This window comes from Lissotriton helveticus, chromosome 9, assembly GCF_964261635.1.
Source record: "Lissotriton helveticus chromosome 9, aLisHel1.1, whole genome shotgun sequence".
Classification (NCBI taxonomy): Eukaryota; Metazoa; Chordata; class Amphibia; order Caudata; family Salamandridae; genus Lissotriton; species Lissotriton helveticus.
In genome coordinates, this window is record NC_136070.1 from 1,118,113,222 (window position 1) to 1,118,126,326 (window position 13,105).

The 13,105-nt window shown below is 40.7% G+C and overlaps 1 protein-coding gene across 6 annotated transcripts in view; it reads left to right on the plus strand.

The window, feature by feature from the left end:
- The window catches only part of PTPRG (protein tyrosine phosphatase receptor type G), a 1,220,925-nt gene that overhangs the window by 526,029 nt on the left and 681,791 nt on the right, over positions 1 to 13,105 (plus strand). For all 6 annotated transcript variants that reach the window (XM_078661520.1, XM_078661521.1, XM_078661522.1 and 3 more), the window contains exon 5: positions 11,158 to 11,253. In XM_078661520.1, the coding sequence (XP_078517646.1) occupies positions 11,158 to 11,253 (96 nt within the window). The remainder of the gene's footprint in view (positions 1 to 11,157; positions 11,254 to 13,105) is intronic.

The window sequence follows — 13,105 nt, forward strand, 5'->3', positions numbered from 1 at the left end:
GTGACTTTAAGAGGATTGTAAAAATCTAAATTTGTATTTGATTAAATGGTATGGGAGTGTGTGTGCAGTTCGTGGGAGCAAATCTCCATTTGGGTTGCGAGCATTAGACCACAAGTTGAATTCTTTTTGGTTTGCTAATGCCTTTGGATCTGTTCAATAAAAATGCATAGGGTTTGGCAAGAAAAATGTCAATAGCTCATTTCAGTTTGAGCTCCTAATGATTTTGTGCATATTGGCCCACAGACGACCAAAGTTAGAGGATGGTCCCAAAATAAGTTTGCTATTCCCATTGTAGTAGAATAGTTTGTCAACAATTTAAGAAAATAGCTGGGCCTACTTTGTACTAAATTGGAATTGCAAACAAAGGGCACAGTTTATCTTGTCCGAGTAATTTAGTGCTTCACTTTACAATTTTGGAAATGATGGCAATATAATATATATGTTAAGTTTAATTACTGAACTAGTTCACAGTGAGGAATTTGAATCTAAACTCGAATCTAATTGCACATTTTATTTTGTTGTCCATTTCTGGTATTTGTACCAACTGCCTATGTTCACAAAACGGAAAAACAATTGTTGGGCAATTGGACTACCTAAAGCCAGGGTGGTGTAAGGCGAACCTAAGAAGGTTAGAGAATATGTTTTCTCTTGGAAAACAAAATGTACTGTAACACAAGCTTTATTAACCAGCAGCGAATGGTAGTTTATGAACCAGCATTCTCAGCTGAAGGATCTTGTTAAAGGAAATTGCTGGCCAAGCTGAGCACAGTCCAACATGGATAAAAGAAGTTGGGAGTGGTAACCACATTTTTCCTGAAAAAGGAAAGTGAAGATGCTCAATATGTGAACCTCAAGCCAAAATGCACACATGGAACAAGAGCTTTGCATACAAGTTAATTAATAACATTCTTGTAGGTTCTAGGAGGGGGGGGAGAGATAAGCACACAAATGTACAATGGTACTCTATGTGGAACTGTGTCAAATGCCTTGCTGGGTGTCCATGACTCCCTGAAAAAGCAATATGCCACGCCCGAGCCTTTCCAGGGAAGTAGATATTGGTACCAGTCATTGATGTTTGCACCAGTGCTTCTGTCTAGAGCTTGGGCTATGCTAGAAAAGATCTAGAAACCGGTAAAATTATGCATGGCTGCATGAGCTCTGACATAGTTCTACATACGTTTAATAGTATTAAGTGAAAAACGTTTCTGTAAATGAGAACATGGTTGTCTTCTAAGATCAGCAACTAAGCTAAGTTACATGAAATAGACAGTTCAGTTAACATTCACTTAAAAGGCTGCTGTTCATAATATCTAAAACCTGGAAAAGCAGAAATTGTACAGTTCTGTAATAACTTGAGCCCCCACCACGAAAAGTGCCTAACTAACTTGCTCTGCTTATGACCTCACAATATTTATATCAACAAATAGAAATTCACAACCAAACATTGAAGAACAGTTTTTATGAAAGATAAAAAGGATAGTGTATGTTGGACATGGCTCTCTATAGGGTCTCACCCAACACTTTGCCTTCGACCTCCACTTTTTTCTGAGTTTGTTTTTGCTGGCCCTAGGATTCTGCTCTTTACCACTGCTAATCAGTGCTAAAGTGCTTGTGCTCTCTCCTTAAAGAATAGTAAAATTAGCTTAAACAAAATTGGCATACTTAATGTACTTGTAAGTCCCTAGTAAATTGGTGCCACATGTGTCCAGGGCCTGTAATTTAAATGCTAGTAGCGGGCCTGCAGTACTGATTGTGCCACCCATTTAAGTAGTCCTTTAAGCCTGTCTCAGGTCTGCCAATGCAGCCTCTGTGTGCAGTTATAAACCGTCATTTGCCCTCGCAACGTTAACCTTTTGCCTTGCCCCAACCTTCCTTTTTTTATACATGTCACCCCTAGTGTAGGCCCAGGACAGCCCAGAGGGCAAGGTGCAGTGTATTTAAAATGTAGGACACATACTTCTGCATTTTACATGTCCTGATATTGAAAAACTCTTAGCTTTTCACTACTGTGAGGCCTCCCTCTCCCATAGGATAATATTGGATTTACCTTATCACATTTAACAAACTGTCCTGCTTGACTGCTGCTATTAAGGAACTGCTGCCTTATTGTGCTTGCCTTCTGTCCACGGCTTGGGTGAGAAGAACTGGACCTGCACCTCTTGAACTGAGGATACCGAGAGGGCCTCAATGCGCTAGTCTACTTGCCTCCTGTTGTGTGCAAGAGGGACATAACAGGCTACCAGCCACCTGTACCAGCACCCAGATCCAGCTGGTGCCCCTCTGCTCTTAGACACTTGGTGTGGCCCCAGAGAGGCTGAAAGTAAGTTTTTGGGCTTTTTGCAACTGCGAACAGGCCCATTGGCACCAAATCCTTGTCACCATCATAGCCCAGCCACGCAAAGTTCCGTCTGCCCGACTCTTCACAAACAGGATTGACCACTTGTGTGGAGCGATATCGTGAAGCACCGGCCTGCCCGGACGCTACGCCAACATGATTTTTGCGATATAAATCGATGACTGCCCGCGATGCCTGTACTGGTCCTTGTACTTAATTGAGCACCGCCTGTGACGCTTCCTTGCTCCACTCGGGCCCCTCCCCCGCAAATTGGACTTTTGATGCTTGACTGAGATGGTGACTTTTCAGCAGGACTAACTTGGTCCCTGTGTCTGACTCATGCTCCATCGTTGTTGGCTTGAACATGTAACTTTCTCCCGCACTCACATGGCCAGATACCCGCGATTGGTGCTCTGTGCTTTTTGGTGCTATTTTACACTTAAATCTTTAAAAATTCTTCACTCCAGATCTACTTATTGGGTTTTTGTTTTAGTCTTGTTTTATTTTTCTAAATTTTGCTCTATTTTTCTCAAGTGGTGTGGGATCCTTTTGTAGTGTGTTTTCACTGTGCTACTGTTTGAAGTGTTGCACAAATACTTTATGCATTGCCTCCCAGTTAGGCCTGGCTGCTCTGTGCCAAGCTACCTTAGGGTTGAACACAGCTTCATTTGGTGTTTGCTTGTGACTTCACCCTGACAAGCATTGTGGTTGCTGCTTGACCAGGGCTCACACCCAAGGTAACCAACAACCCAATTTCCCGGTACGGTGTACATATAGTAATTTCATCCAGCATGTTGGTGCGAAGGTGACTAGTAGTGTCACCAGTGACACCGTCGATATTGTGATGTTATCTTTAACGTGTGACATAAGTAGGACAATTGGTGGGAAACTCAGTGCAGGGACAGGAGTTATGGTTTGTAGCCCACCCCCAGTGCCTTGAGACCCATGACGAGTGAGTAGTTGCGCTTAACAAACACCTGATTGATTGATAGCTATCAACTGTCTGATTTCAGTGTTTTTTTAGGTTTGAAGTTGTAACCGTAACTGCACAGTGACTAGTAAGAAATGGATTTCAGTGTCTTTTTAAAAAAACCTGTTCTGAGCGAAAAAACCTTTAGTTCTGTTTAATTTCATTTTTATATAGTAAACCGATGTGTATAAGCATACATACTAGTCTACAGATTTGACACTTTTTTTTATTGAGAACTTAATTGGCTCAATCTGACAAATTACAAGAATATTTCAATAAAGTAAATTCGATTTTGTGGCAATTGGTCAGTTCTGCAAAAGAGGTCTCTAAATTGGTTCCTCATTCACTTTTTTGCTCAATGATAACTCAAACTGCTTGATGATTTGTTTTACCACATTTTGCATGCAGAAAGGGAGAGATCAGACCACCTTGTGTATACTGTTTGTGGGTTGGTGCTAATCTGCTCAGAAAAGTTGCAGTTGAATCAGGTGTGAAATACTGACACAGAAGAAGCCACCATGCCTCAAGGTGACTTCTATCTTTGCTGTAATGTAGGTCAAATTAAGCCTCTATATTTAGAAGACTTCACCACAATTTAAGAGGTAAAAGGTTTTCCTTTAATTTGACTCACACAGTACAGCATTTACGCTGAGTCATAAGTACCCCTTCAACTGTCCTCCCTCAACACTCTGATTTTTCCCTCATACTCAAACAATTACAGTTGCAGAATCAACTCATGCCTATCTGAGGTAGCTTACTTAGCTAGTTTCTCTGTATTTTCCAGTTCTCAAATCATTGTAAAAAAGTACCACTTTAAACTGCAATTTAAAACATAATGCAAAGGCATATTATCAACTTTTTTCTCATACTAGATTTTAAGACCAAAATCTAAGCCTCAGTACTGCCCTGACTAGAAAATGAGAATGCCCTTATTGCAAGCCTTCCGAATGCCCAATTAGAACCTCCTAAAGTCAGCAGTCTAAGTGTGGTCCCTTTGGTCTAGTACCCATCTTTGAGTTAATCAATCTTGATTTGTAAAGCACGGCTAATCACCCAAGAGGGTATCCAGAGAGTACTGCTGCCAAGGCATAGTCGAACATCCAGGTCTGGAGTCCTTTTATGAATTTGAGTAGAGAGGATGAGGTCCGTAGGTGAAGAGGGAGGTGGTCACAATAATTCACCACAAGGATGTACCCTAACTGCTAGGGCTGTCGATCTCTAATCTGGGGAACTGGGTTTGTGTCTCCGCAATGACGCTCAACATCCTGTGATTCCGGGAAAATCATTTAATCTCCCCATGCCTAACAAAAATGAATGTGTCCTTGTGTAACACAACTGGTGCTCATTTAAAGCACTCTGAAACCTTCGGATCAAGTTCACGCTATATAAAACTATGAGAAAAAAATGAAAGGAGCATCCTCCACTGTTGCTGCGGTGAATGCAGGGGGTCTGGGCGAGTTGGAGAGAGGAAGAGCGCAGGCATCTGGAGGGATGAATGTAGTTCATTGGGTGGTTGAACTAGTCTAGTCCTTGGTTGTGGGGGGCTTTGAAGGCGTGGGTCAACATTTTGAACTGGCATCTCTTCTGAATAGGGAGCTAGTGGAGCTTCCTGAAGTGGGGGGTGATGTGGGTCTGCTTCAGGAGGTCTAGGACGAGTCTGGCTGCTGTGTAAATCTACCCTCTATAAATTCCTCAAGGGCTTCCCATTGAAGCAAAATGCATATTCCATACAGGTTTGCACTCATTCCTCTTACTACTTAAATAAAATATTTTCAGTCTCTCGTGGTCAGAAATCCCTACTAAAACTTAGGTACTATGACTGGCGTCTAAAGGCTTCAAGAAGCAGTAAATAGCTCAAGCGTTTTTTAAATGCGCAGTGCTAGCTGTGCACTTGCTTTCACAACATTGTTCCCTGCCTTCAAAAATTACTGTAGTCAGGTTCCTGTTCCAGTGGAAATGTCATAATCCCTCTATTTAATACCTCCTGACCAGCCTTAATTATTGCCCTACCCCTCCTTATCAATTCACAGAAACCTTTTTTTATCTGTCAGTATTTCCCCAACTATATATATATATATATATATATATATATATATATATATATATATATATATATATATATATATATATATATATATATACTGCAAACAAATACGCGTTTGAACACGCTCTCAGCAGCCGTCACCAAACACCAGACAGGAGATAGTCCAAGGGTGTTTATTCAGTTGCTACATGTTTCGGCTTCTCACAAGCCTTGATCACGCAAATGAGTGTGAATGTGCACAACGCATAAGTAGAGTGAATAGTGGTGAACATGAAAAGAGGACTGTAAACAAGGTAAGGCAGACATCTTAGCCTAGTCAAAAGTAAAATACACAAACATGAAAATAGGGCTAGTTGAAAAAGGAGCTAGTTAAGAAAATGCAAAACGTAAACACACAATGTGAGCTAATTCCATAGCATGTAAAACGTAAATAACATAATACCGCTGGTTGCCATCATAATCATAATGCAAATAATAACATAATACCGCTGGTTGCCATCATAATCATAATGCAAATAATGTCCGTACCCCCACAATCAGCCGGCATAATGGGAACAGGTAAATCAGATGCCAAGTGGCCAAATGACAAACATAAATATGTGTATGTACCCCAAATCAAAACTGCCGCGCTGCCACAAAGGGGGGGGGGGTCGGAGGGCCCAGGAAAGTTCCGGACACAATGCAAATGCTGAGCCTGTCACCGGGTAAGGGGACAGAAAACAAAATAACGAGTGAGACGGAAAAATGTCCCGTCACTCCGAAGCAGCATACATATCTGCAAAAGGGGAATGCAGGTTACAAGGTCCATGTCAAGGCCCATACTTAGCTCCACAACTGCCCAAATTCAGAAATTGCGTCCAAATCAAGTTCACAAAAGTTCAGTGATGCCCGAGTGGGCGTGCTCATAGATAGAACAGGAACAAATAATCCAAAAAAGTGGGAACAAGTCCTGTAAACTGAAAGAGAAAACAGGGTTAAAATCAACATGATACACTCATGTGCACATACAAGTAAACTAGCTCTGCAGAAGGAAGAGGGAATTACAGACTAAGGAACCAGGGAAAACATTTTATGTGTAATTATCTTTGAGGTGAACATATATATATATATATATATATATATATATTGTAACACAAACGCCACTCTCCTGCCGAGCTACTGAAAGCGGGTGCTTCTGTCGTGCAAGCGGCATTGCACGTTGCATATTTACCACAAAAGTGTCCCTCTTTGAAAAGACACGCAGAGCACACTGGGGGTTGTTTGCTCAGCTCCTTTATTGCACTTCGCATGACGCGTTTCGTCTTTCGACTTCCTCAGATGCAGCGTGCAATATGAGGAAGCTGTCAGTTTCATGAGCATTTTAAAAGTCAGCCTTGGCTCCTCCTTTCCCGGCATCAGCGAAGAGGGACTCTTCCCATGAACCATTGGGCACAATCCTGGTGCATTTGCTATTCAATGTAGAAACTTTAACTTAAAGGGAAAATGTGCTAACAATCCAAAACTTAAAAAGAACTGAAAGTGTCATGCAATGATTAACTAAAAAGCCACAATGCACCTATTGCGTTCTCACCCTTGCAGTATCCTTACTTGTAATATCATTTACGACATAGATTATAACAGAGCAGTTTAAATTTACACTGAAAAGACAATCTCCAAGAAATTGAGGGGATAATAAAGCCTGTAGTACCAGAGTCAGTGACTATATATCCTTTACAGAAGAGCAGATGCTCTCTGTGAAGGAGTTGGTGTCTGATCCATAATGAGTGGGTTCTGATCCAGCAAGATACACTTCTTTTCACCATGGGAGTCGGTGTGCTATGGCTCCTGGAATATCAGAAGATAATTGATGCCGTTCTATTATTGTTCTCTCAAAGGTGAGGGCCATTTGCTTTCTCCCAGGCCTGTGAACCTGTCTTTGTGGGTCGTGAAGTGGGCCCCTACAGAGGCCCACGGAGTACCACTGTGCTCAGCTCCTGCTTTCTGAAACTTTTTTAGCGCCAGTAGGAGACAGACTGCTTCTTTACTTTGGGGGAAGCAGAGAGAGACACGTCCCTTGCTGATACTGCAAAGTGTTGGGCAGGTGAGGGATTGCATGGACTTCAGAGCTCCCATTGTGTCCAAGGAGCATGGTGTGCGGATGCCTCACAGACGCATGGACATCCCATGAGGAGTTTAAAGACTGCCAAGTGTTAGATCAAAAATTGACAAATGGAAAGGAAAAATAATGCACTGGCTTGTGCTGGTCACATCCGAGTAGCAGCCATAGATAAAAAGTATCACCCCATAAGCCTCTACAAAGGCTTAGAAGAATAGGCGTATTGATTATTTTAGTGCCCAGAAAGACCTTTGGTACTACCAGCAGTGTTCTGTAGTCTGCATGGAGCAGCACCGCCCCACCCTGCAAGCACTGTACCACATTTCCAAAAGTTCCAAAATGTTTGCACCCCCAAACTCCCAGGGCAAGCATTAGTTAACCTTTTGAGCTGTTTTCATTGTTTTCACACTCTAGGGTTGACAATGTAGTGTGCTTTAGAAGTCAGCCTTTGTCTAATGGCTGAAATAAGACAGACTGTTATCTTCCTGTGATGTATTGTTAACTATAAAATTTATTTTAAAGGTCCATAATGAAGGCTTCCTTTCTAATGAAATGCAAAATAAGTGTATAATTGGTAACTTTCTTAAATCATTCATTTTGGTGAAATGGAAATTACTAGTGAATGACTTATTCTGCTGATAAAAGTATACTGATATAACAAAGCCAGTAGCCGTGCCTTTTATTAATTACACGTTACATGTTGCTTTAGGCATGAATGTTCTGTTGTAGTTTTAGGGGTTAGGGTTTGCTGGCAAACAGCCTCTTAAGTGCCTTTGATAAGAGGTTCTAGTTGACACTTTGGGTGTATGTGCCCTTTGCTTATTGTGCGCTCCCTGTACTTTAAAAGGCCCTTTAGAGGGTTACCATTGGATTTTCTATCTGCCTACTTATATAGTTTTTATGTATTAAAGTACTTTCCCTTTTAAAAAGAAAACAATTACTGGATATTGATGTGTTGGGTATTGCGGAGTTCTGAGTTTCTAGCCCACAGCATCTCCCTAAGTGAGACTTTAATTGCTCAACCTCCATACCCTGAGCTGAAAAAGGGTACTTAGTTCTGCAGTACAATTCAAAACCCCACTCCAGTTTAAAGCAATAGTTAATTTTCGAAGTTTTAAATGAAAATAGCACCAAAAAACATTTGATGCCACCATGGTCATTTGATTGCACTTGAACAGTACCATGGGGTGATTTAAGGCTTTGTACTAACTTGACTAGGGGCCAGTCAAGATATGGGTCAGCACCAGATATAATTAGTTGACATCTAAGTTAAATTGATAAAAATAGGAGTGCATATCACTTAATATTGTTGTGATTTAAGGCTGACCACGATGGAGCATGGGTCTGATACAGAAACCATGTTTGTCCACATAGGAAGTTTTACCTTCGGACTCAGTCTTTGGAATGGAATTCAAAAATCGTCAGCAAGGCATGGCAAGGCAGAAGGCTTAGGATAAGAATGGCTCCACGAGGCCGAATAGCTGTTGGAGTCAATATTGTTTTCGCTGTATAACTCAGAGTGTGAAAAATTCAAAATTTGTGACCTAGAAAGGTCCTCTCCAGCTGAATACTTTTGACGCCTATACCCATTAAAGATTTCTGTGTTTGGGCTTTGTCACTTTTTGGTAGCTCGGATTCCTCCAGTCAAGCAAAGCTGCAAGTTGTAGGCTAACAGGGCTCCACAAGACTGTGTTCCTTCCCTACATCGTGTTGCTGAAACTGATTTATGCTGTGGACAAACTGGTCCTCCAGAGGTCTTCAGAGCCAAAAAGAGAGTCTGTCACATGTTTTTAAAAATGTTAAGAGGAGTACAGTTTGACTCAGCCAAGGGCCGTAGAACCTCAGGCACAGTACTTGGGCATCAAGACTAACTCCAGTTGAAGCCGCCAAAAGGATTCAGGGCAGGCCCAGTTAGAGCTGGGCAGCTGGGCTCTTTGGGGGAAAAGGCTTTTAACAGTGTGTTGTGCCCATGTAGCTTAACAGAGGGTCACCCAACTGACCCCTGGAGTCCGCTTCTATGTCCTGGGTACAACTGAGAGCAAGTCCAGTCTTTCAGTTGTCCTCAAGTCTCAACAGCATGTTCAGTCCTCCTTCTGTCTTCCACTGGTCCGTTACTGTTCCTAAAAGGATGCTCAAGGGTGCCCATTTATGTCTAGCACTATCCTATTGCTAAGGAGGATTCCTGGCCCCTCTCTAACCAATGGGTAAAATGTTCCCAGGCGTAAACCTACCCACTTTTGCAGCCAATCTTGTGCCCTACTGCTAACAATCCCACAGTGTCCCAATCTACCTAAATCCATCATGGCAGAACGTGTCTTCCCTTATGCCCACCCCAGAGGTGTAGCCTGAGAAATGGATGACATTTGCTTTGTGGTCTGTCTGCTCTTCTCCCACTGGACTTGGTTTCTGGCTGACTAGAAAGATAAAGGAGGGTCAGGTAAGTGTTCGCTTCATCTGCCTGTGATAAGATATGCTCATTGAAGTTAAGTTCCTGGGCACAGGCAACATTTTCGTCCGGCAGATGTACAGAACATCTGCCTACACTGCTCTTGAAGCAAGTTCATTACGCATGTTCTTAATTTAGTTCAACCAGGGACTCTGCTTCACATTTAGCTTAAGACAATACCGGATTATCTCTCGATTAAGGTTAGTAGGTGCTTTGACCAAACAGAGTGCCACAAAAAAAGTGGACAAAGTTTGATACTATCTTCTATTAATGGGGCACCAAATTCAAGGTGGCATATGGCTCTCACAACTAGAAGGGATGGAAAACTTGTTCCTAAAACATGTTGAATTTACAATTTTAAAACTGCATAGACAGGCAACCATGGTAGGGCTGCTGACTTACTTTTCACTGTAGTGGGTGACACATGGGTGCTGCAGTCCACGAGTGACATTTAACTTAAAGGTCCTAGGCACAATTGGTACCAAATTCTAGGGACTTTCAGGTAAGCGAAGTTTACCAATTGGGCGAATAGCCAATCTTGACTTGTTTTAGGGGTAAAAAAGAGAACATGCACTGGGGCCTGAAAACTAGAATCCGAGTGGACGGATTAAAAAAACATACATAGTAACATCATGCCAAAAAAATTGCAGTGGATCATGCAAAAAATCTCGACCGTTTTGGAGTAAACATCCAAATTTTGCTCGCTAGTGGTCATACTCGTGGTGACTATATGCATGTTATGGGGAACATTTTAAGACTCTGCTTCTTATTGGCTATGCTTTTCTGCTTTTGAACAAAAAAAATGTGATTTGCTCAATTACCTAAATTTGATGGAGTGGTGGCCATGTCTCTTGTATTTGTATGCGAAGAATGAGTCACAAGAATGTTCAAAAGGGAACAACTGTCAAACTGATGTACTGCCCTTACAAGTAAATCGTTATATCCATACAACATGCCCTTGAAAAATAATTATAGTGGGATAGTTTTAAAAATAAATACGGGTTAGTACAGAAGGAGACATTCAATGGTGGCAGGTGGTTGTGAGAACAAACAGATGTGGGAAAAAACTTTAAATATAAAAATTACTTTTCATTTCCATTTGCGGGTGTGAGTACATAATTTTTGAGGTAGAAGTGATTACCCTGTAAAAAGAGAGGATTGTGCAATGTAGTTGTTGTCACATATATTGGGTATGTACATGTATGGGTAAGTCTGCAGATGATTAAAAGATCAAAATTAAGTAAAAATGTTCTTTTTACAATTACAGATGCAGATCTACTTTTACAATCCTGATGATTTTGATAGCTTTGGCGCCGCCATTTTGGAAAACCGGGTAATTGGTGCCATGTCGGTCTTCTTTCAGGTAAATAAAGATCAGGCTCACCGAATTCTGCTGAAAGTATTTTTTATTCATGAAATGCTTCTAGGTATAAAAAGATGCATCTGTTCTCTTCGTGCACCTGTCTACATGAAGGATACTTCATGCTGTCTAATGCGTGATTCAACAAGTAAATAATCGTGTTGGCAAATATAATGTGAAAGAGTGCATGAATTATCCTGATTTTTATTGCTGACTCTCATTTTAGAGGTACATCATTCCAGTTGTTTATTTCTCAACTGAATCCTACTGTGCAAGTTTCTGTGATGAATATTAGCAGCTTAATGTGCACTTAAGTTGTCTTTGGTGTAAATATGTTTATAATGAAGAAGTGTATTTTTTAATTTTTTATTTAGAGTACAAATTGATTATTTTTGGAACGTACGGATAACTATAATGAACGCAAGAGGGCACCTTTATAGATGCCTCAGTGATTATGGTTCTGACTTTATTTTAGAACATACGAATGCCCATCTGGCTAATATGTGTTGCTTCAGCACACTAGAGAGCTATGGTACTTTCAGAAAGTTTATTGCTTTTGACTTCTGGCCAAGCATGTAATAGTAATTGTGATGATCGGTGTGTTTCAAAAGAGTGTTGCTGCTGAACGATCAAGGCAATAAATAGGTTATGGAAGAGAAGGATTGGAAAGTACATTGCAAAGGCACATGGAAATTCAATGATTTTAAGATGTCAGCAATTCAAGGGTGTTTGCTAATAAGGAGAAAAACATAAAGCAGTAAGTACTTATTTTGTAAATAAAATAAGTGCAGGGGCCAGAGATTTTCTTAATAGTGGTTTGATGCTGCCGAAGGCTGATGATGCAGAATACCAAATCAGCCAAACTTTGTTTCCACCTCATGCCTCTATTTTACACCACCCTGCTCTCCTATCGCTTTATTTCCCTTTTGCTGTTATTTTTGTTTCTACTTTCTCTGCTAGTCAGTGTTTTACTATTTTCTCTTACTTTTCTCACTCTTCCCTATATTTTCTCTTCCTCCATTTCAAAGTTTAATGAAAAAAAATCCCAGTCACCAAAAATGAGTACAGGCACCTGCATACATTTACCAATAAATAGTTTTTACTCAGGATGCCCCTCGAAAGTTGCACCTATAGGTCAGTGTCCCATTACAACCAATACTTACGCAAGTACCAAATATTTTGATCCATTTAATTTAAATGGATGTCAAATAATATTTAAATCATTAGACTGGATTTGGTCCTTGGGGTTTGCCGTCGAGTACCCTGCATTGAAGTTGTTGGTCTCCTTTTTGTAGAATTTTCTTATTTTACCTATAGTTCCTCACACTATCCATGACACTAGTAACAATCTGGTCGTAAATAGATGCCTCTTGTGTAGACCTCGAAAACTGGAATAGAGTGGCTGAAAATGACGGAGCGCGGTTGGAAAGTGGGATCTTTGTTATTGAACTAATGCCACCAGGACGGTGGTCAATATGATAGTCTGTAGAAATTGGGGTTCAATGATAATATTTTTTTGTTGGAATAATTGTAAGTGGAAAACGAAGTTGGACAATAATTATGAAGAAATTTCAAAACACTTAAAAATGCTTAGACTTGTTTACTTGCAAACAATAAATATTTTTATATAAGCATGTAAATGTGTTTATACATATTATTCTATCGTTTTGGTATATGTACATGGTGGATCATCCACTGCTATGGATTTTGTTCTTTTTTTCTCAAATAAGTTGAGTTTGAGCGAAAGGGCACGGTTACATGAAATAAATTCTTCATAGAGTCCTTGAGCACCACATGCAGGGGGATGGGGCAGCTGTATGAATATATAAACTCAGATCAGAAGAATGTTCTACAA